The sequence below is a fragment of the Panthera pardus genome, unplaced genomic scaffold (assembly GCF_024362965.1).
Source record: "Panthera pardus isolate Hobbes unplaced genomic scaffold, ASM2436296v1 HiC_scaffold_2, whole genome shotgun sequence".
In the NCBI taxonomy this organism is placed as follows: Eukaryota; Metazoa; Chordata; class Mammalia; order Carnivora; family Felidae; genus Panthera; species Panthera pardus.
In genome coordinates, this window is record NW_026526765.1 from 58,348,457 (window position 1) to 58,375,630 (window position 27,174).

General features: G+C 42.2%; 1 protein-coding gene across 19 annotated transcripts in view; it reads left to right on the plus strand.

The window, feature by feature from the left end:
• Positions 1-27,174, plus strand: part of TENM2 (teneurin transmembrane protein 2) — a 1,291,038-nt gene that overhangs the window by 1,190,876 nt on the left and 72,988 nt on the right. For all 19 annotated transcript variants that reach the window (XM_053907069.1, XM_053907085.1, XM_053907075.1 and 16 more), the window contains 5 exons: positions 11,866-12,076; positions 16,345-16,464; positions 19,794-20,055; positions 20,833-21,100; positions 26,700-26,843. In XM_053907069.1, the coding sequence (XP_053763044.1) occupies positions 11,866-12,076; positions 16,345-16,464; positions 19,794-20,055; positions 20,833-21,100; positions 26,700-26,843 (1,005 nt within the window). The remainder of the gene's footprint in view (positions 1-11,865; positions 12,077-16,344; positions 16,465-19,793; positions 20,056-20,832; positions 21,101-26,699; positions 26,844-27,174) is intronic.

Here is a 27,174-nt window from a genome sequence, read left to right on the forward strand (position 1 = left end):
ATACCATTTTATTAATGCAAAGAAAATCTAAATGTAAGATATATGATTTATTTTCAGTAAGACGTGAACACACAGTTATACTTCTCTTCATCTCTATTTTCAACTTGGCTCACCCTGCACATGGACCTTCTGTGGGATGGTAGCAGTAGGTATACAAGCTCCATAGTCCTCTTCTGAGACAAGAGGAAAGGCAGGGGCTGCCAAGAATCACTGTTGAGCGAAGCCGGACTTTACAAACCATGGCCAGCTTGGTGACGAGTAAAGTAGTGAGAGTGATCAGCATATTTGAGGCTGGGCCACCTGTGTGTGAATCCTACCTCTACCAGTCAAGAGCAGCTGCCCAACCCTTTCTAGTAACCTAACCTCTCTAGGACTGGGTTCTCCATCTATAAAGCCAGAGTAAACAGATTGTTGCTATACACTAAATGCCTTTGCACAAGGTCTATTTAATCTTTGACAAAGGCCCTGTTAAACTATTATTATTGTTGTTGTTGTTGTTGTTATTATTTCCACTTTACTGATAAGAAAACTAAGGCTCAGAGAGGTAAGCTAATTAGCCCAAGGCCACACAGCCAATAAGTTGCAAACCTCCAGCTCCTTTGATGTTAATTGGGAGTACAATACTGGCTCCTAGCCCCTATGCCTGCCCCTAGAGTGGAAGTGGAAATGAAACAAGGAGATATCCAGGGACTGCTAAGCATAGTACATGGACCATGGCAATAGTCATGTGTAGGAATTAGTACTTCAGATTTCCTTAATCCAGCAGGAAGCTTGTATAATAGCTGAGTCTGCTCCCTTCTCCCAATTGGCAGTCTGGGGATAACTTCTTCATGCAGCAAAAGGACAGACATCCTGCCCTCTGCTAATTCTCTCAGCTCAAGGAGGGGTGGGGGGACAGTCCCCCACCTTCCCCCAGGAGACGGGGTCTCTCCTCAGACGGAAAGTAACTGTTCCAGCTTGTTGCTCAAAGGTGTTGCCGGTGGTGACAGCCCCTTTTCTTTCTGAGGGGCCCAGCAGGTCATTGTCTGCCACCCCACCAGCCCGCCACCCCCTGCTGGGCTGGCTTCTGTCTGACCTGTCATTGGGCTCTTTAAAAGCAAGGTTGATGAGGGGCACAGGGGAGGGGGGAATAACTGGACTGAAAGAGGCCAGGAACAGCAGGCAGAGGGTGAGTATTTGGGGACATCGGTGGCTGAGATCAGAGACCCTTGCTCTCTGTTGCCAGTAGTTTTTGTAACAGAAAAGTGGGGAGATGGCAGCAGCCAGGATAGAAATCCCCCAGGTATAAAAAACATGGCCCTAGGCTAACAAGGGTGAGACTGTGCCAGAGAGGCCTGTCAGGGAACGTCCAAGGTGGGCCAGTTCTCATGAAGTGAGATCATTATTCCTAGAGGCTCTGTTTGGGTTGAGGAGAAGCAGCAGAGGGAGGAAAAGGGGGGGAAGGAAAAAGAGAGCAGGCTGAGAGAAAGAACAACTAGAAAATGAAGATGTTTTCTGAAGCCTCAGCATTTTGTTCCCCATGTCCTACAATACTCACCGGATACCTTTATAAGGCCATGACTACTCATAGCCTCCTATGAAGAATTGAGGATAGAAGCCATTGGAGGTGGACAGCCAGAGGGTGAATCACTCCTCCATCATTTACTAGCTGTGTGATTATGGACAAGGCTCTTAACCTCTCCAAGCCTCAATTTCTTCATCCGCAAAATGGACATCATAGAAGCCACCTCAAAGTGTTCTTATGAGCATATGGGATGATGGCTGGAAAAGGTGGAAGATGCAGGCTGCCAAAGCACAGAGGAGCTTAAGCGGCTGGCAGAGGAACAGCCTGTGGTGGTCCACCTATCAGAAGAGGGAGCGAGGGCAGAGGGCTGGCTAAAACACTTGGCATCCCAGATTTTCAAAAGGTAAATCTCCCTCCAGTATGTATTTAAATTGTTCCTCTTCTGATTGGCATAGTCCTACCTTAGGTAAAAGAGCTTAGTGCAGATAATAGCATGTCATAGTGGTGGGCACAATGACTCCTGTGTGTTAGCCATTTGGAACATTCTACTGTAACAGACCTTATGTTGCAGATCCATGTAGGACTTGGCTTCAGAGTGCTACAAACTGGGTCAAACCCAGCCCCAACATGCAAGAAGCTGTGTGGTCTTCTGCAAGTTATTTTCTTTCTAAATCTCCAGTTCCTCATCTGTAAACAGTGGTGCTAATGATGCCTGAAAATCTGGTGGTGATTTAATGAGGGGATGAGTGTAGGGCACTTAGCATGGTGCCTAAGACCCAGTAAGACAGTAAGATTTTCTTTTTTTATTTTAATGTTTACTTATTTATTTTGAGAGAGAATGCATGAGCGGGGAAGGCGAGGAGAGAGAGGGAGAGGGAGAGAATCCCAAGCAGGCTCCACACTGCCAACACCAAGCCCAATGTGCGGTTCAAACCCATGAACCTTGAGATCATGACCTGAGCCAAAATCGACAGTCAGACACTGAACCGATCGAACCATCCAGATGCCCCCCACCCCAGTAAGCTTTTCATAAGTGCCAACCATTAGCTCTGATTAGACGTGGTTGCCATTAATGCTTCCTCATCCTACTGACCCCCCCAGGTTGTGTCATGTAACATAGGGTCTTTTTGCTGAAATACACTGGCTTTGGGGGGGCACTAGAAGCCCAAGGACAGGGACTCTGAGCTAATGTCCTAGTAGTGATGATGTGCTGTGTGTTGCACCTAATCATCCCAAAGTGTGCATTTTGTGAAAAGGTCATTCAAAGATAGGGCTACCACTTGTGAATATTGAGTAGATGAAGGTGTGGCTCATCCTTCCAAGGACAGAGCTCCCAAACCTAGAGCTCTGTGTCCATGAAGTGCTTCCCAACCTGTATTGCACTAGACTATTGTGGGGAGATGCTCTGGGCCAAAAGGGGTCCATGGTCAGGAAATGCTTCATGTTCCATTGCAATATTAAAGATTCATGATGCATATTCACATGTCAAAGGCTCTGAGAAGTCCTGCTGTAAAAAAAAAAAAAAAACTAGCTTACCTGCTTCACCAACATTTCCCAAGTTGTATCCTCCAGTGTCACCTCTGCTTCTATGTTTCAGGGAACCCCCATTAACATCCCCCAGTTTGGAAAACCACTTTAGTCTCTCAGAGTCATATATACTGCTATGGATATTTATGGGACGTTCTCAATAACTCAGAGCAGGGGTTCTTGAGATTTAGTCGGAAAAAGAATGACCTGGGAATCTTCTTTAAAATGCCAATTTTCCATTTCCATGCTCAGAAATTCAGTAGGCTTGGGTGACAGCAAGAATCAGCATTTTAAAATCACTGAGGTGATTCCAGGGCAGGAGGTCAGGAAGCATGCCTTGACCAACAGTGGTTTAGAGCCTGACTTCTGGAAGTCAGGGCTCAGAACAGCAGCATCAGCGTTACCTGGAAACGTAAGGAATGCAGACCACTGTAGGACCAGAGAATTAGAATCTACATTTTAACAAGGTCCCGGGTGATTCCAGTGCTGGTTATATTTTAAGAAGAATTGGTTTTAAAGGTTTTTATTGATGGTGCTTGTTTTTGTTTTTGTTTTCCATTTGTTTACTTTTGATAAACACTCAAAAGAAAAAAGAAAAACTGGATACACACTACAAGCTCATTGTCACAAAATTTCTACCAACCCTTACCCCTAACCCCATATGTGAGGGGTTGACCAGATGCCCCAGTAGCTTCCCGGTAAGCTAGAGTCCCATTAAAAAGTGGTCTTATCTAGATTATATCCCTGTCTTCAGTATCAGTGCCTGGGTTTTCCTAAGCAGCCTTTGCTTTCTTTTTCACACATGTCCTGAAGAGTAGGAAACGAAGAAAAGCAACTCTCAGTGGGCCTCCATTCTGCCAGATCTCTGGTCAGACATGATTGATCTTCCATTGCTAAGTGTAAGAAAAGCCAAAGGTGCTTTGGAGCAAGGATCTCTGGCCTTGGAACTCAGGGACTGTCAAAAAAGAGTTGGCAAGAGGAGAGAGGAAAACTTCCAACAGGACTTCCAGAAGCAGCACAAATACAATCCCACTTCTTGCAATATTTAAGAATGGCGGTTGCTCTGGTTGGGAGGGAGGGGATGCCTGTGTAACGATGGTCCATCAGGCAGCCGGGGTATTAATGGCAGGTGAAACCTTCCAAATGAGCACCCTGTCAGCCAATCTATTGCTTTAAAAGGTTGGCAATGTGGGAGACCTAACAGAGGCAATGAAGAACTAATCTCATATTGCCAGGTTAAATCAAGTCAGCCTTGCCTGCTCCTTTCACTTTTTACTTACATCAAGCCAGAATACTTTCAATTATCCCTCACTTCCAACTTGTCAGCAGGCATTGGGTAAAATGCAAATGGAACAGTACCTTCCCTGGTGGAGTGCAGAAAATATTATGAAGAATAGCCTCCACTAGTTGAACTCTTCCTGTGTATTCAGTGCAATATCTTCATCATCTCATTTCATGTGCACCATCTTATAGAATCTCCATGCTCTTTGGTGAAGTAGGTGCTATTAAGTCCATTCTATAGGTGGGAAAACTGAGTCACAGGAAGTCGGTCACTTGCCTCACTTGCCAAGGTTACATAGCTAATGAATGATAGAACAGGGTTTAACCATTCTGACTCTAAAGCCCATATTATTTTGCTGTTTGTCTAACTGGACCAAGAATCCAGTGCTGCTCTGGGCAAGTGAGTTCTTGAGCTTTGAAGTGCCCTCCACCTTTGAAATTTTCTAAGTTTTCCTCCAGTGGCAGGGAGTGGCCAGGGTCAGCAGTGCTGTATGGGTGAAGCACACCAGCCCAGACTAGGACCCACCTGAGCCCCGGTCCCTATTTCTCCATTTCAGGGTGCTTTCTGATCCTCTCTCATTCCTTACCCCACCCCCATGCATGTGAGGTTGACCAGATTCTCAGAGATATTTGGGGATTTGCATTTATGAGATATCTCAGGGCCCATTGCCCAGCCTTAATTCTAGTGGACAGATTGGCAAGTAGATTGCTCCTGCTGGCTGAAGGAAAATTTTGCAAGATCATGTGAGATCAGCCTGCCAGAATGGTGCTGATATGTCAATTTGGGTAACTCAAACTGTTTATGTAGACAGGGGCCCGGACAAAAAATATTTGCTAGGGACCCCACACACTTTAGACACAGTCCTGAAAGAGCTCACCTTAAAAGAAAATAATTCCCAAGGCAAAAAAGAATCCTACAGCTGCCTCACTTCTTTTTACTCAAGAACCTCTTTATGTGCCTGGCCAGTCAGACACTTCCAGCCTTTGCCAGCGAGCCCTCACCACTCCTTTATTTCCATCACAAAAACCAAACAGCATGGGCTTCTTCCTTCTTGCCCCAACTTGTTGCCTCCCCCCTTCCCTCCACTCTTTGTTAATTTTCTACCTCTCCATCATTAACTGATCTCAAGAATGACTCTAGGATTTATTGGGTCCACCACCTGGATTCCCTGTATTTTCCTTAGGGAAATGAGAACTTGGCAAGTACCTCACTCTGTGTGCTAAACAAACCTATACGATGCCAAGAAGACTCAAAAAGGAGAAAAGAAATAGAAAAGATTCTGAAGCACATACTAGGTTGCTAGGTGCTCACAACTGTTCCTGTACCTTACGTGGATTATCTTAGTCCTCTCATTGCTCATGTGAGGTATCATCATGCCCACTTTGCAAATAAGGAAGACAGAGCACAGGCAGGTTGGTATCTTGCCTGAAGTCAGTCTGTTAGCAAGTACATAAATTGAATAATCTTAAATATACATCCCGATGAATGAATGTGTGTGTGTATACATCCTATAGATATGTGTGTGTGTGTGTGTGTGTGTGTGTATATATATATATATATATATATATATATGTATATGTATGTGTGTGTATACACACACACACACACACACACACACACACATATATATGTATATATATAGCCTATATAGCCAGGTGCATAAGGTGAGGATCTAGAACCTTTCCAGCAACCAGAAGGTTCTCCTGTGTCCTTCCCAGCCAGTACCTCCCCATTAAGGTAACTGCAAGTCCTAACTTTCTACCATAATTGATTCAGTTTGCCTATTCTTGAACATCTGATGAATGGAAATATAGGTACTCTTCAAAGCCTAGGTTTTAACCAGCCTCTTGGCCCAAGAAGTAGGGAAGGCAGATTTGGTGGTTGGTGATGCCACTCACCAAACCATAATCTGGAAAGAGTGAAGCTCAATTTTAAAATCTGAGATGATAACCCATTCCCGTCAGGTGCTATGTGCAGACTGTAGCAGAGCTACCCACAACACCTGAAGAGAGTTGTTGGAGTCGATTCATGCCACCCTGTCACAAAATGAAACTAAGAAGAGTAAATTTAGATGTTTCTCTGAAGCCTTTAATACCCAAGAAAGCTGGAGAGTTCATGCAGGTTATAAAGGGAATCACTTGCATACCAAGCTACAGGGAATAAATGACACCAAAATTGAACAAAATGCTTTCATCTGGATTCTCCATAAGCTGCCCAGTTTACAGAGATCAAAGAAGAAAATAAGTGAAATGAATGAAATAAACACCCTCTCATTCCTGGAGATGTCCCTTCCCTGTAAGAGTGATGTAAAGACTCAGACAGCCTTCCCCAAACAGAAAACATGCTCATGTTTCAACCAACTCTGAAATACCCAGTATCTACTGTGGCTCTCTGCAGCCTCTCCATTAACCCGTGGCCTCCTCCCCCTGAGCATAGCTTCACTAGTAAGTGTTCAGTTAAGGCTTTGAGGTTGAATCTTTTAAAGGAACTCCTTTAAAAATCTAACAGAGTGAACTAGGCAGGGGCTGGAAACAGCTGGCACAAACTTGTAGCCAGCCCAGAAGGCAAGTGCCACCTTGTGCCAATGGTAAACAGCTGAATGGGGGCTTTGAATCTCACAGGTAAATAGTGTGGTCCCCAGCAGCCTGCAGTGCAGGGAATAAATCCCCAGGTATCTCGTTTCTCATGTTGATTCCTTTTAGAAGCTCATTTTAACCAACCAGATTCTTTCCCAACTGTAGGAGTAGACAAGCCTGCAAAGGTAATTAAATCTCACGGCCACCCACACTTCCAGAGTTGATGGGTGTCCACTGCCCTGTCTTCACACTCCCTTTGGGAAAGAAACATCACCTCCTCCTGATAATGAAGAAGACAAAGAGTAATGATCTCACAGGTTGCCTTTTCCTACTTTTTATCCAAAACTGCTTCGTAGCCACTTGGATAACTTACTCAGCTTCTCAGAGCCTCAGTTTCCAACTTTATAGAGTGGATGATGGCGTGATAATGGGCGTTACACACAGTTAACAGAGTAGTCACTGTACCAGGCACTGTTCTAAGTACTATATGTGTAATAACTGCTTTAATCCTCCAAACTGTGCTTTCTAACATCATTGTCATCAGTTCATTTTGTACACGAGGAAACTGAGGTGCAGAGCGGTTACTAGCCCAGGGTCAGCAGATTGGGTACCTGATCTGAGAGTCAAACCCAGACAGCCTGATCCAGACTATGCAGCTTAAGGGTTATATTATTCTGCTCTGTGGGGTTATGTGAGGATTTAAATCAAGGATATGTGCAAATCTCGTTCCACCCATAGCATTTATTCATACTGTCCATTTACCTATTGCTATTTAGAAACATAGCATTTTTTACAAGATTCAACCTACCCATAGCAAATACCAGTGAATGACTCTAATAGGGGATATTAATTTCATTTATAACCATGTCTGGTTTTTAATTTTTTTAACTTTTTTTTTCATTTTTGAGAGACAGAGACGGAACATGAGCAGGAGAGGGTCAGAAAGAGAGGGAGACACCGAACTGGAAGCAGGCTCCAGGCTCTAAACTATCAGCACAGAGTCTGATGCAGGGCTCAACAAACCGTGATATCATGACCTGAGCTAAAGTTGGATGTTTAACCAACTGAGCCACCCAGGTGCCCCGCCATGTCTGGTTTTTATAAACTGAAAAAGTTGAAAACTTTGCAGGGTTTCTGGTTATAGTTCATTGAACACAAACTATGCCGAACTGATATGTGTGTGTGTGTGTGTGTGTGTGTGTGTGTGTGTGTGTGTGTGTGTTGGTTCATTTATTCCCCATCACAGCACCCTATGCTATATGCATTATTATAACTCAGTTTTACAGGCAAAGAAATTAAAGTTTGGCAAGACTGGTTATCTAAGCTTACATAACCGAGGACTAGAGGAGATGAGCTTCAATCCCAAATCTGTCTGATTCCAGAGGCCAGGAACCTCCCTCTGATGCTGTGTAGACTTTTTGGCTTTTTACTTTAGGAATTCTAATTCAAAGGAATCAATTTAGCATCAACCTGATTTCTGCTTCACGTTGCCAGACCTGTTATGGAAGACTCTCTCTGATTTTCTTTATCAAAAGCAGTAAAAAGAATGCCTCCCACATTGTTCCCAGAAAGTTTCTCCACATCCATATTTCTCTGAAATGGCCATTGCAATTAGCGTATGACATACACGTGTGGAATATAGCCAGAGCTGTGATTTAGCATGCATTCTGACAGAAAGCACCTAGATAATTCTCCACGTCCACATCTCACAGAGTGAAGTAAATGAGGACCCATTAAGCAAACGTGGGACACCGCTGTGGGGCCTGGTCAGGAAGGCCTGGGTCATTTTCCCAAAACGCTGAGTCAGAATTGGGCCCTTTTTGAGGTCTCTGCACACCTCTTTCAACACCCTTACTGGGTAAAAGCCCACCAGACAAACAAGTAGGTGGATAAAGAAAGAAAGAAATCGGCCAATGTCACGGGAGGGCTGTGCCGCTCTCGCGCCCCTGTTGAATAGAGACGCTGGCAGCCTCTCGGGTCCTGAACTGGCAATTCAGGACAGTTTGATTGCCTGCTTGATTGTTTGCAAGATAACTGCAAGATTGTCAGTGACAGGGTAATTTACTGAAGATTGCCATGTCAGACTCCATGCAAGGGGCTTGCTGGCATAAAGATTCGGCTCTCATGACTGACAGGCCGCTGGGAGATAGCAGTGCCAATTTAAAGTTCACGGTGTCGTCTGAAAGTGCTCGGCAGCAGCAGCCCATAATCATGCAACATGATGAGGTCATTACAGGAATAACGTATGCTCACACTTAATAACCGATAGAACCCCAAATGCACAATCTCTGGAGCAGTTCAATGCAAACATGTAGGAGGAAGTCATTTCTATCCTTTTTTTTCTTTTTTTAGCATTTGCCATCTGCGATTGCTGATGTGTTTATGGGACATCTCCTGCCAGACAGGCCCTTAAATAAAAAGCCAAGAATCGACAAAACAGTAGGGAAATTTGAGGTCCACCCTTTGGAAGAAGTTGCAAGTCCAGAATGAGTGGCAGACCAGCAGGGGTTGGGGAGAAAAGTGTTGAGTGCTTAATAGAAAAACTGTCCTACGTTATTATTTGAGCCTGATGAGGTTCTCAAGCTGGTTAGATGGAGGGGGTGGTAAATCGGATAGGGGGTAGGAGATGTTCCCAGCTTCAGGAGGGAAAGACCACCAGAGACCCATTGAACTTCTAATGGGAAGAGGCCAGCGGCCTTAAAGAAATCTATAGTGCTACTAACAGTGTGTTTTTTCTCACCTGAGAAGTTTCTGTAGCTGCTGAATGAAGCACTGCCAACCTATCTCAGCAGGATAATTTTAAATCCAAAGCAGGCATTCCATGGTGGATTCCTTCTGTCTGGTGGAGGCGGTCCACGGAAGGTGATGTTAAAGGCAGAATGCTATGCGTTTTTTCTTTTCTTTTTCTTATTCTGCCAACGGCTATGGGATCCACTATACGATCTGAACATAGGTCTGTGATGGTGCTCCAGCATCATCCTGCTGCTGAGATACAATTCTCTGGCCCCATTTCTTGGGTATGAGATTTGTGAGGCTCTAGGGAGCACCTGATTCAGCCAGCATATCAGGCAGAGGTGTTCAGAGCCTTGATTTCGAAAGTCTCTAAATTTAAAGTGTGTGCGCCTGCTCACCCTCCTGGGTCTGCATTTCTAGGAAATTCTGTAAATCTAAATGTGTTACGAGGCACTGAAGCCACATTTGCCCATGTGGAAAATGAGAGGCTAGTTTTAGTAATTTAAAGCCAAGCAAAACACACAACCTCCTAATTCGTTTGTTTGCTAAAAAGAAAGTAATGCATTAAAATAATTGTACATTAATTGCTAAATTACAGTGGAACTTCGGTGAAATTACATATTTCAATTTTGTTAGCAGAACCAAATGAAAAGAGTAATGCCAAAAAATTACATTGTAGTAAATTTAAAGCATGCAGCCAGGCCTCTGATTCAGTGTTCCAGTACAAGTGTCTGTCAAGTCCCAGCCCAGGGTTTGAGTACATGTTTCCATGATGTTAATTATGGCCCCAAAGTGTCTTGCTATCAAATCTGGGAGGTGCAAGCAAGTTATTCTCCAGTCTTCTCCACTGTGTGTTCAGTCAATTCCCAGCAGAGTGAATAAGGGTTGGCCAACTAATCCATTGTAATAGGGAATTCCAAGGAGCAAACACTACCCGAAACATTCCCATGCTCAGCCCTAACACGCGTGTGAAGAATGGGAAACAGTCATTTATTCATTCAACAAACCTTTGTTGAATACCCAATTCCGTGGCTGGCACTAAGTAAGGCATGAATGTAGAAATGAATAAGACACTGTTATTCTCTTCAAAGAGCTCATTTTCCAGACAGGAAGGCAAGCACACAGAGATAATTGATTCTAGCCCAAGGAAGTTGGCATTAACAAAGGTTTCTAAAATTTATCGTGCATTAGAATCACCGGGCAAGCATGGGTGAAAGGCAGATCCCAGGATCTGTTCCTGGAGGCTCTCCCTGGGAAGCTCAGGAATAGACCCTTGAGACCCATGGGATTTTGATGCAGTACCATTCTTTGAGAAACTGTGATTCAGGGATACACAGAGCGGGAGTACCATAACCTAGTTGGAGGCATCACCAGGAAGGCTTCCTAGAAGAGGTGGCTATACCTCGTCTGGGTTGTAAAAGATGAGTCGCATCTGTTTCCCCACTGTACTGTCAGCTTCTTAAGGACCAACCCCATCATTCTTTGTTCTTCATACCATGTTGCATTTCCAGAACATGGATGGCCCTCAAATATTTGTTGAATGGTACATGAATGATAAGAAACAGCCCAGGAAAGGGATGTAGGGCCAAGGACCTAGTAAATCAGGATGTTCAAAGTGTTACGGGTGTGTAGCAAGGTGGCACCAGAAATGATTGGGTGAACTGATAGCTTACTTTTTTGGTGCTGGAACCAAAGCCATTATTCCACATTTCCCAGAAAATGCAAAACTCACCCACCCAGTTCTCACACTGGTCAGCAGTACCTTCCCTGTCTGACAAGGAGCAGGGATGGAACATTTTTCTCCATTAAACTGAGATTTAAGGAATCCCATGCATTTTGATGATTTGTGCACCCAATTAGCACAAGGCCCTGAGAACTGGCTATGGGTAATTTTTAGTGCTGCCCTATCCAAAAGCAAAATATTTGGTTTTATTTCAACCACTCAAATATACTTGCTCATAACAGAAAAAGTAGAAATCCTAGCAAAGTATAATAAAGAAAAAGGAGAGAAACACACTAATCTACTACCTGGGGATAATCATTTGTCCACATTTTCAATTATTTCCTTTCAGTCTTTTATTTTCTATGCATATATACTGGAATTAAACTAGACTTGTCGTGTGAAACCTGCCACTTCAAGCCCTTGGGAAGGGTTGATGCTGTTCATGACAAAGGTGTTAGCATCTCTCAGCAGCTTTGTGTTGTGCAATGCACTGACCCTGGCTCTCCCTCTGCCCTTCCAGATGGCCTGGTGGATTGCCTGGACCCTGACTGCTGCCTGCAGTCCGCCTGTCAGAACAGCCTGCTCTGCCGAGGGTCCCGGGACCCCCTGGACATCATTCAGCAGGGCCAGACAGACTCGCCTGCCGTGAAGTCCTTCTATGACCGCATCAAGCTCTTGGCAGGCAAAGACAGCACCCACATCATTCCTGGAGACAACCCCTTCAATAGCAGGTGGGCACCCTTCTGTCCACACAGACCCCAAGGTGGCTGGTTGCCTCCCTATCAGAGCAGGAAGAGGTGCTCCCGTTTTTCCATGGGCCCAGTTGGCCTGGAAACTACCCCATGAGGGCAGCTCCTTGCTCTGGTTCACAGAGGGCCCCTTGCTCTCTATGGGTCGAGTCCCAGAGCAGAATCCTCATCTGTCTGTAGGATTTGGCCACCTTCAACCTAGAACCTGCTGGAGACACCTGTTGATTGTCTGGTTTTTAGATCATTTTTATAATCTATTATTTTACAACATTTCATTACTTTATCTCTCTTTATAAAATACCTCTGGTAGTGGCTTTTGTTTGATCATCACTGAAATACTTCATTCAATAGAGTATTTTTGAAAGCAATTATTAACTTAATAACATAGCTTATCATTTCTGGCACCTTAGAGCCAAGATAATGCCAGTGGCTAGAATTTATTGAGCACTTATGAGCTAGACACTTTATATAGACCATCTCTAATCTACACAGCAACCCCATCAATTGCATCTGCTAACTGCCTACTTTGGGCAAGATGTCATGCTGGGGCATTTTACCCCTCTTTGCACAATGATAGAGTTTCTCTTGTGTTTACTTTTGCTCTCAGTTGCTAATTTGAGACTTATGAATATTCTGGGAGCAAATTCTAGATTTATTATATAGTAAGTTTGGCCCTTCCTCCCAGGACAAGTTAGAACTGTACACCCAGAGAGGAGAGCCAGGGGGAAGAGTTGGCTTTGAGACATCCCATCCCCTTCTCCCTTCTAGGCACTGTTTCTGATTCTGGAGGTAAGAGAAAGAGGCAGGGGACTTCTTACGGTCTGCCTACATATCACAGATCTTGCTCTTGGTGGGTCTGGGTCCAGATGTCGACGGTATGTGCAGATGTGAAGATGGCAGGCGTAGTCTTCTTGGGGATATCTGTCTCATCTCTATGCTCCTTTCTGTAGAGAATTAAGAATGGATGGTTGGGTCCTCTTTCATGAAGCCTCTAGGAACCTTGAACTTGAGTGGGGCACTTCTGGCCTCCTTACCCCACTAACTATCCTTCTCATCCCATTCTTCTCTTAGTTCTCTTTATCCTACTTCATTCTGGGGAGGCCCAGAAGCAACTCAGGAAGTACGCTGCCCAAGCAGCCTTCCAGCCAGCAAATAAAATACCTGCTCTCACTTCTTACAGGAGCCCCTAGCTTTATAAATGATTCTCTTGGTGCCCCCACCTTAGACTTTGGGGAGGAAGCATCAGCAGGTCATGACTCAGACTCTGCTTCTCCCTGGGAGAGCCTGGCAAAGATGGGATGGGGAGGTAAGGAATAATGGTACAGCCAGTTAATTCTACAACCCCTTAGAACTCTCTGGGAAGTTGTGCAGCCCCACTTCCTGACAGCTCTTTTAATATGAGGGCTCTTGGGCTAGCAAGGTCACATTGGGCTAGCAACTTTAGCCTCTCTCTGTCCTAGTTTTACTAAAAAGAAAAAAAATCATCTCAGCCCTCTTCTATTTCAGCCCTGGCACCCCTCTAGCCGTATCATATTAGACAACTTATTTAACCTTATAAACTTCATTTTCTTGATTGATAAAATTAGAATAATACTATAGAATATACTCACACAGTTATATTATTACCTTAATACAAGAACCCCTCAAAAATAAAAGAAACCATAAATATCTGATCAAAAAAGTACTTGCTTATTAAATCCTAGTTCTTGGACAGGGATTCTACAGGTATATTTCCCTTAATTATGAACATAATTCCTGTTGCCCAAGAGTCCTGAATGGCTCTTGCACCAGGCCATAAGCATTTCACTATAGTTTACATACAGTTTGCTAATACTATAAATGCATCTTTCCAAAGCCCATGCTCTGTTCAGTTTCCTATTAACATTTCATTTTTCTACCCTAAATCCAGTAATTTCCTGTTATTCTCCTTTTTGTCCCTTAAAATTCAATTTTATCCTCCTCACCAAAGTTAACACTTCCAGAAGGCGCCTTGAGCCACAGCCAAGATGCAGAAGAGGAGGTAAGGACTCCAGAATATTTGTGGACCATAGCAGCCCCAGAGATCTGGGCAAAAGAAACTTACTTTAGAGAAAGTTTCTCTGATGCTTTGAAAGTAGCAATAAATAGCACCACCCAAATGAGCCCACACTCCAGCATGTTGGTGTAGATACATAATTCAGAAATACAAAATGTAACTCCAAGACATAGGTTGAAGCTCACCAAGCATGTGAATTTTAGCATATTATCCTCTGACCAAAAAAAAAAAAAAAAAAAAAAAATGAAGGAGAAGGCTAGGAGTAAAAAAGAAGTTAATTCAAGACTTCTAAGAAGGCGTTTCCCCAAGATAATGGCATACAAAAATAACTAAAATGCCTTGACTCCACCACTATAATTTATAGAGCAGATCTCACTATCTAGATAATGTGATAATTGTTACACATCAATAATCATAAATAGAAACGAACTGATAGCATGTCTCAGCTGAGTCTTTTCTGTGAATTGTCTGCCTGGAAACGATATGAAGCCAGCAACAATGAGGAACTAGGAAAATAGAGAGTAGGAAGCCTAGGCAACCAGGCCCCTTTTATTCCTGTGGTGCTCTGTAAAGTCTTATGCTATAGGAATGATTTAAAATAAATAACAGTTGTGTAAAAAAAAAGGAGGGGAAAAAACCCACTGCGAGATGTACTCCCAGCTTTGTTTTCTCATCATAAACACTTTGTACCTTGTGGTCATCAACACACATCGATTTTAAAATCGTGCCTTGGAAGGCATGAAAGAAATCTTGGTCTGCACTAAGATAAGGAAATGGAATTGAACAAAAGAATTATTTTCATAATTTAGTTTTCCACTTTCAAAAGCCTCTGGCATTATGGTTGGAACCAGCTAAAAATGGGATGCATTTGTCAGGCAGCCAGTAGCAGACAATTAGAGCTGTCAGTGGAACAGTCTAAACCCTCGTGAGATCATCAAAGGGTTGGAGTTGAACTGTGGCAGGGGCTGGGGGTAGTTATTGCTAATAAAAAGAGAGGTGCCAGGAGAAAGCATTCCTCCATGCCTGCATCCCACCTGAGATAGCAGAAGTAAGTGCGATCCAAAAATCAAACAGACTTGGACAAGATTCTGGAAAAGAATAGGTCAGCTTGATTACCTAGCCCAGAAATTGGGAGTGTATCCAGGAACCTGGAAACCTGAGAACCTCTCTGCCTTTGTCGAATTGCCCAGTGGCTTGAAGGCTAACAATATAGCTGCAGACCTGCCTAATAGGCTGAGGACTCAGTGCAAAAATGGAAGTTCTCAGTAACCCATTTCTCTATGAAGTCAAGAAAATTTAGGTAAGAGGAGGCATGTGCATTCTCCCTGTATGGATTTTGAGAGGACTGTTGTGGCATCTCTTTTGCTTTAGGGGATTTCCCAGACGTTGCTTGTTGATACTGTCATTCTTGCAAAAGTTCTAGTTACTATCCTCTGGAGAGAGGACAGCTTTCTCTGACAGTGGAAAAAAGTTGAGGGGGATTTCAACCACTCCTGCCCCACCAAGATAGCAGGAATTTGATATAAGAGAAATATAGTTACATGGAAGTCAGAACCCAGGATAGTTCTATCAGAAAAAAATATGTAAAACTCCAATACTCTCTTTTCCTCAGGCTGTCATGGATTGTGAGAAATTTTGCTCTTAAAGGGCAGCAAAAAAACAATGTATGTATATGTCCCAGCCCCATAAAAAAACACCTCTGTGCCCTTCTCTCCATTCCCTCTGACATCCCAGCCTGGAGGAGAAGAGTAACACTGCCTTTCTCCAAGACCAAAAAAGGAAATGAGTAGCCAGATGGGGAAGCTCTCACCCGAGTATAATACTCTCTGTGCCAGACTAAGGCACAAGCGCGAGTGATGAGGGCAGCCTGAAGCTCGGGCCAAACAAAAGCCAAATGATGTCAAGAAATGGAGCAAGGCCAAGGGTAGAGGGAATGTGCACAGGAGACCCCATTGGCCAGCCAAGTGACTAGAGATGCTGCCCATGGATTTCACTCCAACATGTCATCAGCTCTGTTCCTCAAGGAAAGCAAGCGTTAAGACCTCTCCGTGAGGTGTGATTATGTGAATCCAGAAATTAATGTTGAGAGTCTTCTTACCTTAGCAACCAGATGAGGATGGGTGGAGACAATGGCAAGATGGAAGAAGAACTTGACATGCCCCCTTGTCTTATTCTCCTGTGTGTGGCTCAAGACTTGTGTTTCTTTTTTTCTCAGCTTGGTTTCTCTCATTCGAGGCCAAGTAGTAACTACAGATGGGACTCCTCTGGTTGGTGTGAATGTGTCTTTTGTCAAATACCCAAAATATGGCTACACCATCACCCGCCAAGATGGCACGTAAGTATCTTTGCGGGGTTCTACCTACTCAGAACTGAGGATGCAGGCAAAAAGACAGATCATGCTATTGGCTTAGAACCACATGGCTTCCCCTTGTGGACTATAGTGACCACCAGGCAAGACCCCTAGTGTGGATCCCCCCAAATACATTTTTTTGCTTTGTGGTATAGTATCTAACATGAAAAACAAATAGAAGGGCCAGCCTGTCCAAGGCTGCCAATAACCATCATTCTCCCTTTTTCCCTGTCAGGTAAATACTTTTCTGGCGTGTACGTGTACTGGGATTGCAGCTAAGGGAGGGCAGATTCTAGAAAGAAAAAGGCAAATTGGCTCTTGGAAATTCTCTCCTATTTTAAATCAAAGTCAGTGCAGGGTGACAAGCATCCACATGACATAGTGTCCTGTGGTGAACCCCTTCTGCTTTCATCTGTGGCTTTAGGAGCTGTGTTGTTTTTGTGCCTGTTTTGAGGGGGTGGGATGTAATCAGAAAAGTCTAATTAAATACATTTAGCTGTCACCCTGCTGTGTGAAGGAGGCAACCTTTTCCTATTATCTTCTGATTGGAAACATGCACCCGTGCAGCCCCCACCAAGATGAAAGCTATGTTATTTCCTTAATCCACTGGGCATGGAGTTGAAATTTAAAGAAGAAGAGGAAGAAGGAGAAGGAGGAGGAGGAGGAGGAGGAGGAGGAGAGGAAGAGGAAGAGGAAGAGGAAGAGGAAGAGGAAGAAGAAGAAGAAGAAGAAGAAGAAGAAGAAGAAGAAGAAGAAGAAGAAGAAGAAGAAATCTATGGGATGGGGAAATCACTCAACCACCATGGGCTAAAAAAAAAAAACAGAAACAAAAACAAACAAACAAACAAAAAACCCAAGCCCTCAAACTGTTGCATTCTATTCCAAATGTAAAAGAAGATGGTTGCTGTAAATCTGATGTAACACTTTTTCCATAAAACTGCAGTCTGCAAAATCATGGACATAGCATGTGGGTAAGAACCATGAGTCTTGCCTTTCTCTGGTGCAGAGTCAGGCCTTACTTTGTAATGCTCTAAGGTAGCCTTGCTGGTAGTTTCAAAAATTACCAGCTGACAATAGCCCTATTCTCATATTCCCACTTCTGAAACCCAAAGAAGACATCTGATGATTTCCATCAAGATCTCAGTATTCACAAACTTTCTGATATCTCATACATTTCTGTACCCAAATCTAATTATTTTAAAGCATTAGGATGGTGACTATGTAATACGCAGAACTACCTCGTCCCTTGTTCATTCTTAGAAGCCAGTGTTCCCACTCTGCACAGTCCTATGACAATACAGAGGACATTTCTAAGTCCTTGGCCTGCTGTCTGTCCCTACCTTATGCTGCCCCATCCTTCTGAGCTGCTTCTTGACTAATTACAGCCCAGACCCACTTCCCATATCATCTATCCAACCTTCAGGATTAGTGATTTCTTCAGCTTGTTCAGGTTGCAAAGCCCTGGAAGTAACAGGATGTATTTGGGAATGCTCTGAGGAATTACACAATCTGTCGTATAGTGGGGTGTCCCACAGACATTGATGATTTGGTTCTTTCATACCAATTTCACATCAAAACGTTCGACTCTCTTCTGCATCCTATACCCATCCTATCCCCACCGGTATGCATTCCCCAAAATAAATAGACAAACAAGTTCATGTAATAAATTGTTGTGCCATACATGCTCTGATATTCACCTTAATGTTCATGTGCTTCTTGCTCATTCATTTTTGTCTGTTAAAAAAAACACCAAAGCAAACAAACAAAAAATGAAACAAACAAAAAACACCAAAAGTATTACCCAAATTGGGTGAAGCCAGTGGGTCTGTATATTTGCACTGAGTTTTTACTATGATCCAGGAGCTTTGTTAACTGCTGGAAATTCTGAAGTGAACAGAAAAGCACTACTTCCCTCAAACAGTTGAGATCTTGATGGAGGAATAAAACTTAAAATTGGGAGACTTCTCTCCATTAACCTCCTTCTTTTCTGTTAATTGGGAAAGAACTACCTTTATTTTACCTTACTAGCAATATACCTTTGTCCAGCTCTCGAAAAACAAACAGGAATAAGGTTTAAGGACAATTATCAAAGGAATGCCAGGGTGGCTCAGGTTAAGCATCTGCCTCTTAATTTCAGCTCAGGTCGTGGTCTCATGGTTCTTGAAATCAAGCCCTCATGTGGGGCTCTGCACTGAGAGCTCCAGTCTCACGGTTATTGAGATCAAGCCCTCATGTGGGGCTCTGCACTGACAGCAGGGAGCCTGCTTGCGATTCTCTCTCTCCCTCTCCCTCTGCCTCCCCCACTCATGCTCTACCCCTCTCTCAAAATAAATAAACTTTAAAAAAATATATCAGAAACAGGCCAAAATGGATGAAGGGGTCAAAAGGTATAAAGTTATAAAATAAATAAATCCTGCAGATGTAATGTACAGTATGGAGACTATAGTTAATAATATTGTATTGCATATTGAAAGTTGCTAAAAGAATCTTAAAAGTTTTCACTGCAAGAAAAAAATTTTAACTACGTGTAGTGATAGATGTTAACTAGACTTCTTGTGGCCATCATTTTGTACCTTATGCATATATCAAACCATTATGTTGTACTACACCTGAAACTAATGTTATATGTCAACTGTATCTCAAAAATTAAGCCTCTCTCTCTATATATATATATGTAAATATAAAACAGCCCAGGTAGATAAGAAGAAAGCCCCTCCCATGACTTAGCATTCATTGATCATTATAACTCTACTATTTATTGAATACTTGTATCAACCTAGCATGATGCTAAGTGCTTTACAGCAGGGGCGGAGAAACATTTTCTGTAAAGGGCCAGATAGTAAATATTTTAGGATTTGCATGCCATATGGTTTCTGTTACAACTACTCAGCTCTGCCTTTGTACCACAAAATCAGCTGGAGAGGATAAGTAAACAAATCGGTGTGGCTGTACTCCAATGAAACTTTTGTTTGCCAAAACAGGTGGCGGGCTGGATTTAGCTCATGGGCTTAGTTTGCTGACCCCTGCTCTGCACTCGTCACATTTCATTCTCTCAGCCATACTGTGAAGTTGGTATAATTGGTCCCAATTCGCAGATGAAGACACTGGGGCTCAGAGAGGGTTGGTAACTTTCAGAGAATCACAGGACAAGTCATTGATAGAGATTGTATTTTAACTCAGACCATCTGCCTTCAAAGCCCACGTTCATCTCTCATGTGCTCTGCCCCTCCTACTGCCCTCAGGTGCACAGTTCAGAGCCCCTGCCTTGTCTAAAGCTAAGTTCATTCCTAAGAGCCCACTTGCCCCCTCTTCAGGTTTGACCTGATTGCCAATGGGGGTGCCTCCTTGACCCTGCACTTCGAGCGAGCCCCATTCATGAGCCAGGAGCGCACCGTGTGGCTGCCATGGAATAGCTTTTACGCCATGGACACCCTGGTAATGAAGACTGAGGAGAACTCCATCCCCAGCTGTGACCTCAGTGGCTTTGTCCGACCAGATCCAATCATCATCTCCTCCCCGCTGTCCACTTTCTTCAGCGCCGCCCCTGGGCAGAATCCCATCGTGCCTGAGACCCAGGTAGGAATGGCAGGTACTAGGGTAGGTCTCTTCAAATCCTACCCTAACCCAAACTGGCTGGCCAACTTCCTCTCACCATATCTCACTCTCTGGGTGGGCCAGAGACTAATATTAAGGGAGAGAGACAAAAAGTAGGAACACAATAGAATTTATGGCCACTGGAGAGACAACTGAATCTCTCCTATATCTTCCAGATGTTTCCAGATAGTCATTCAAGACTTTGGCAGTCAACGGAGCTTTTAATAAAATAAAAAAACAATATACATATGTGCAACCCACCTGCAAATTGCATTTTTATTCCTGTTAGTCACAGAGATACATGATAAGAGGCACTTTAATGATCTACATCAGTGTTAGGACAGAGGGCATATTACATTATTGCCTCCCTGTTGCTTTATACCAATTGTCACTGGAAGTTGCAGGTTCATATAATTACAGCCTCTTGTGGCCTTCTTACATGCAGCTAGCAATAAAGCCTGCTGTTCTTATTTACATCTTTTGCCAACAGTGTGGTTTTTAAAAAGAAACACAACAGTGACCAGGAATAATTATTAATCCAAAAATCATAACCTCAATCCCTTTACTCCATGGTGTAGGATAAAGTTTTCGTTGTTTTTTTTTCTCTCAGTCGTGGGTAGTGGTTCTTGCACCCCACATAAGGCATGATGCTTTGTGAGGGCAGCAGCAGACAGGCAGACTCAGGGTTGTGAGCAGCCCACCTGCCCAGGGATCACTGGATGAAGCATGTCTCGTGTCCACCCTATGTTTCCTCTCCAGGTTCTTCATGAAGAAATTGAGCTCCCTGGTTCCACTGTTAAGCTTTGCTACTTGAGCTCCAGGACCGCAGGCTATAAGTCTCTGTTGAAGATCACCATGACCCAGTCCACGGTGCCCCTGAATCTTATCAAGGTTCATCTGATGGTAGCTGTAGAGGGTCACCTCTTCCAGAAGTCATTCCAGGCCTCTCCCAACCTGGCCTACACCTTCATCTGGGATAAGACAGATGCATATGGCCAAAGGGTTTACGGACTCTCTGATGCTGTTGGTATGTTTCAGTTTCAACTCCTTATTTATCCTTGGCTTTAGTCATGCATTAATTTGATCAATATTGAGTTCCTAATATGTGCCACGCACTATCCCAGTAGATAGGGATGCATTGGTCAGTAAGATAGACAAGAGTCCTATTTCATGGACCTTCTGTACTAGTGGGGGATCAAGATAATAAACACAGACTGAACAAGAAAATATCAAGCAGTGATAAGTGCTAATATTAAAGTAAAAATAATTTACTGGGAAGGAGGAGCAACTGTGGGTGGGCATTCAGGGAAGACTTCTTGGCAGGTGACCCTTCAGCAGAGGCTTGAATGGCAAGAAGGAGCCATGTGAACATCAGGAACAAAGCATTATCTTTCTGGCAGAAAAAGTGAGAAGACTAAGGTGTGTTTGAAGGACAAAGAGAAGGGCAGTGTGGCTGGAATGTATGGACAAGGAGAATATTCAAGATAGGGGAAAGAGGTGGGCAGGAGCTAGATCATGTTCCCAGAATGCATCAGGAGAATCAGAAGATGGAGGGGGTGTGAAAGCCACGTGCTGTGTTTCAAGCTGTGCCTTTTAGGGAATAGCTTAACTGCCCACTGATGAAAGATTACCATAAGAGAAGGGTCTGTTGGTTACCAATCTCTGAAAAGTTGTGAGCTGAGATTGATATCAACATACCTAGTGTCTTTTCCTACTTGTGGAAGTCTGGGTGGGATTAATTAAAATCCAGAATCCTGTATTTTCTTCACCACTAGTCTTGTGATTTCCAAGAACTATAATAAGTTACCAAAATAAGAAACCAGCAAACTTAGAAATTTTCATGGTAGTTGGAAGCCAATGTTTGTCAGACACTCCTTTTGTGCAGAGCACTGAGCTAAAATCCTTTGTATGTCAATAACTTTATCAGGGAGGCACTCTCATAACCCCCATTGTGCAGTAGGACATGAGGGAGAGGGTAAGTAAGATGCCTAACGTCATGTACCTAGCAGGTTTCACATGCTCAGGGTATGGCCCTAGTAGTCTGCCTCATCAGCAAAGGGAGTTATTAACTTCATAAAAGATAGTAATGTTATTGAACTAACTAGTGCATTTACTATAAAGTAGCTAATCAAATATTATACCAGCCTTTACCAATATCAAAAAAATATCCAACATCAAAACGTAGATGCAGTATTATAATGCACCCCCATGTATCTAGCTTCTGACATTATCAAGTCCATCCTTTCATCCACCTCCCTGCTTCCAATGACTTTCTGAAGGAAGTCTCAGATATCATATAAATTCATCCATAATATTTCACAATGTATCTCAAAAACACACTATAAAAGCATGACAACAATATAATTATCACAATTTTTAAATGATTACTTCTTAATATCTTTAAATAGCCCATTATTCAATATTTCGATTGTCTTATGAGTATCATAAAATATTAGTGCTTTGTTTGAGTCGGAATCCAAATAAGATCCACCTTTTGCAATTTTGATTTCTCTTAAATTTCTTTAATCTATGGTTTTCCCGTCTATCTCTAGCTCTTTTTTTAAGTTCTATATTTTATTTTGGACAAAGTGCATTATTTGTCTGTAGAATTTTCCATAGTCTAGTTTATTTTCTGATTGCACCCCTGTGGCTGTTTAATGTCTTCCTTTGTTCTGTTATCTCCTGTAAACTGAGAGTTGAGACTCGAGGCTTTTTCAGGTTCAGGTTTGATTTTTTTTTTTTTTATCTGAGGTATAATTGACATGCAACATTGTATTAGTTTCAGGTGTACAACATGATTCCATATTGGTATATATTGGGTGCAATATATACACAAATCTAGTTAACATCCATCACACAGATTGTTACGAATTTTTTTTCTTGTGATGAGAACTTTTAAGATCTACTTTCTTAACTTACAATATGCAATACAGTATTATTAACTATAGTCACCATGCCACACATTATATCCCCAACACTTATTTATTTTATTACTGGAAATTTGTACCTTTGACTCCCTTCACTCATTTCTTTCACCTCCCACCTGCTGCCTCCAGCAAGACCCAATCTAACTCTATATCTGTGAGCTTTGTTTTATTTTTTTTGGATGATTCTACATCGAAGTGAAATCATACAGTATCTGTCTTTTCTCTAACTTATCTAATTTAACATAATGCCTTCAAGGTCCATCCCTGTTTCCCAAATGGCAAAATATCACTCTTTTCTGTGGCTGAATAATACTACATACACACACACACACACACACACACACACACACACACACACACATTCTTTATCCATTCAGCCGTTATTGGGCACTTAGACTATTTCCATATCTTAGCTATTGTAAATAATGCTGCAATGAACATGGGGTGCAGATATCTTTTTGAGTTTGTGTTTTCATTTTCTTTGGATAGATACCCAGAAGTGAAATTGCTGGGTCATATGGTAGTTCTATTTGTAGTTGTTTTTTTTTTTTTTTTTTTGGAAGAACCTCCATACTGTGTTCCATAGTGGCTGCACCAATTTACATTTCCACCAGCAGTGCACAAGAGTTCCCTTTATTCCACATCTCCACCGGTACTTGTTATTTCTTGTCTTTTTGATAACAGCCATTCAGACAGGTATGAGATGGTATCTCATTGTGGTTTTGATTTGCAATTCCCTGATAATTAATGAAGTTGAGCATCTTTTCATGAACATCTTGGCCTTCTCCATGTCTTCTTTGGAATGTGTGTTCAGATCCTTTGCCCATTTTTCATTGGATTATTTGCCTTTTTGCTATGAAGTTGTATGAGTTCTTTATATATTTTAGATATTAACTCCTTATCAGATATATGATTTGCAACTATTTTTTTTCCTATTCAGTAGGTTGTCTTTTCATTTTGTTGATTATTTCCTTTGTTGTACAGAAGCATTTTAATTTTTTTTAATTTTTTTTAATGTTTATTTATTTTTGAGAGAGAGAGGAACAGAGTATGAGCAGGGGATGGGGAAAGAGAGAGGGAGACATAGAATCTGAAGCAGGCTCCAGGCTCTGAGCTGTCAGCATAGAGCCGGGTGTGGGGCTCGAACTCACCAGGAGATCATGACCTGAGCTGAAGTCGAACATTCAACTGACTGAGCCACCCAGGCACCCCATCACAGAGGCATTTTAATTTGATGCAGTCCCACTTGTTTATTTTTGCTTTTTGTTGGCTGTGCTTTTGGTGTCAAATAAAAAAATTTTTACTAAGACCGACGTCAAGGAGATTACGCCCTGTGTTTTCTTCTAGGAGTTGTATGGTTTCAGGTCTTAAATTCAAGTCTTTAATCCATTTTGCATTAATTTTTGTGTATGGTGTAAGATGGTGATCCAGTTTCATTATTTTTCACATGGCTGTCCAGTTTTCCCAACACCATCTATTGAAGGGACTGTCTTTTCCCTGTTGTATATTCTTGGCTCCTTTGCTTTAAATTAATTGGCCATATATGTATGGGTTTATTTCTGGGCTCTCTATTTTGTTCTATTGACCTGTGTGTCTGTTTTCATGCCCACACTATACAGATTTGATTACTATAGCTTTGTAATATAGTTTGAAATCAGGGAGTGTAATGACTCTAGGTTTGTTCTTTCTCAAGATTGCTTTGACTACTTGGGGTCTATTGCAGCTTGATACACATTTTAGGATTGTTTATTCTATTTTTGTGTTTCTGTTCTGTGCCACTGGAATTTTGTTAGGGATTGCAATGAATCCGTAGATTGCTTTGGGTAGTGTGGGCATTTTAATGATGTTAATTATTCTAATTCACGAGCACAGAATATATTTCCATTTATTTGTGTCTTCTTCAATTTCTTTCATCAGTGTTTTATAGTTTTCAACATATAGGTCTTTCACCTCCTTGATTGAATTAATTCCTGAGTATTTTATTCTCTAATTTTTTTTTCAGCAGGACAACTAGATAGGTGGTACTGTTGTCTCCCATCAGGAGGCACCTAATGTCATCTTGTTTATCCTTTTGTGATTTCAGAGGCCACTGATGCTCATTACCTAGATCCATTAGGTCATTAAGAATTGCAAAGTCATATTTTAATTTTTTCATTGCTTTTCCATTTATTAGCTACAATACTTTTACATGGAGATATTCTCTCATTAACTACTTGGTTATAGGAGGTAGAGTTCAAATAAGAAAGAAGAAATAAATTCTTGATTGTTTGCCTTTATATACTGTTTTCAATATAATAAGTTTGTTCTCTAACAGTGGCAAATTAATTTTCTAATACCATTATGAACTCATAGAATAAAATGTGTCTAATATGTTTCGATCCATTGAAGTTATTATCTCTACTGAGGGTCAAACTCTACTCTACTCTATTATCTCTACTGAGGGTCAAATCTCTGTCTTTGGTCAGTGGGACACTCTTCAAGCTGACTCCCTATCTTTTGACATAACCCTAGGAGATTTTGATTTCTTCCTTGCTATCTGGTATGATAAAATACCCTAGTCTCATCTTGTTCATTTCTTGCTCCAGCCATTTCTTCAAGGAGCCCTGCCTGATTTCCTTTTAATGAGAAATAATATTTCAAGATCACAAGCTAGGCACTAGAAATTCTCTTTGCCACTGATTTGGTTGTTGTTTCTTGGAATTTTCAGAGAACAAGTTAAGAAATATATGTGGGGTTTTTTTTAATAAAATGTATCTCCAATTCATATTGATGCTCCTATATCTCAGGATTTAAAAGAAGCTGTGGAGAATCCCCAAAGGTGACACACATAGTTAAGAATTTAATGTAGTAGGAATAGCAATAATAACAGTGCCTCATATTTCTAAAGCAATGTTGCAATTAAAAATGTATGGCATCTTGGCATTTTGTCTCATTTATCCCTACTACATCTCTCTGAGAAATTGAGGTTTCACTTGCTCTGTTTTACACATGGGAAAACAGAGCCACGAGGAAGTGTGAGCTGGAGCAGAGTTAGAACTGAAGTCCTTCATCTCCCACCTCCCTCTCCCATTTGTCCATGTGGCAAATGTAGGATTTTTACAGTCTTTGGATTCTGTTCCCCACTGAATTGTCACATAATTGGCAGGCTTTGTCCCCATGCCTGCCTTGCCTGGCACTCTCTGGAATCCTGAGTGATCATACAAAGAGCTTTAACTTATACAAGCTGTTGCCTACAGAATCTCCTTATAAATGAGCCACTATGCTTCCATAGGCCTTCCTCCTAGTGAGCGAGAATAAATAACATAGAATATGATAAATTCATGCCGTGAACACCAGGCTGAAAGAAACAGTCTCCTGTCCATCTATAAAGGAGAGTTGTATTTCGTTTTTAAATGATTCTTCTCCTCCTTCCACATCACTAGGGTCATATTTTGAAAGCCAGCTGTTCATTGGAAAAGTCTTTCTATCCCTACAGAATACTACTGTGTAAGTTTCAAGGTTGAGTTCAGCTTGAAATCTGAATTTAATATTGTGTGGAATCACAAGGAGAAAAAGCAATTAACCCACCTCCTTCAGTGGGCTTTTGGAAAGGAATCTGTATTACCATGAACATGTGTTTCTCATTCCAGCATGAAAGCTTTGGAGTAATCAAGTAAACTCTCTTTTCTCCATTCTGCCCCACCCACTTTTATCTTTCAGTATCTGTTGGGTTTGAATACGAGACCTGCCCCAGTCTAATACTGTGGGAGAAAAGGACAGCCCTCCTTCAAGGATTCGAGCTAGACCCTTCCAACCTCGGTGGCTGGTCCCTGGACAAACATCACATTCTCAATGTTAAAAGTGGTATGTGGGCACATTTACTTTCCCAAATACATCCTGATCTCCCCTCCAGAAACTTCTCGGCAGCCTTGACATTTAAGTGGTGGCCCCTCCCCTTCCTTAGCATTTTTCATCAAATGTCCAAAACACTCATAGGTTTTCCCACCTTCTCCTTTTAAATGTCAAAGAATCTTAGGCTGTTTTTCCCAGACCATCTGCCTTAGTGTACCTCACAATTCTTCTTCAGTTATCCCTACAGGCAATATCTTAGCCTTGGGGTTCAGCCACTCCCTTACAGCATCATGAGGAAATAGGCAAGTTCTCCAAAGATCAAAGTTTCCTACTATTTCTCTTC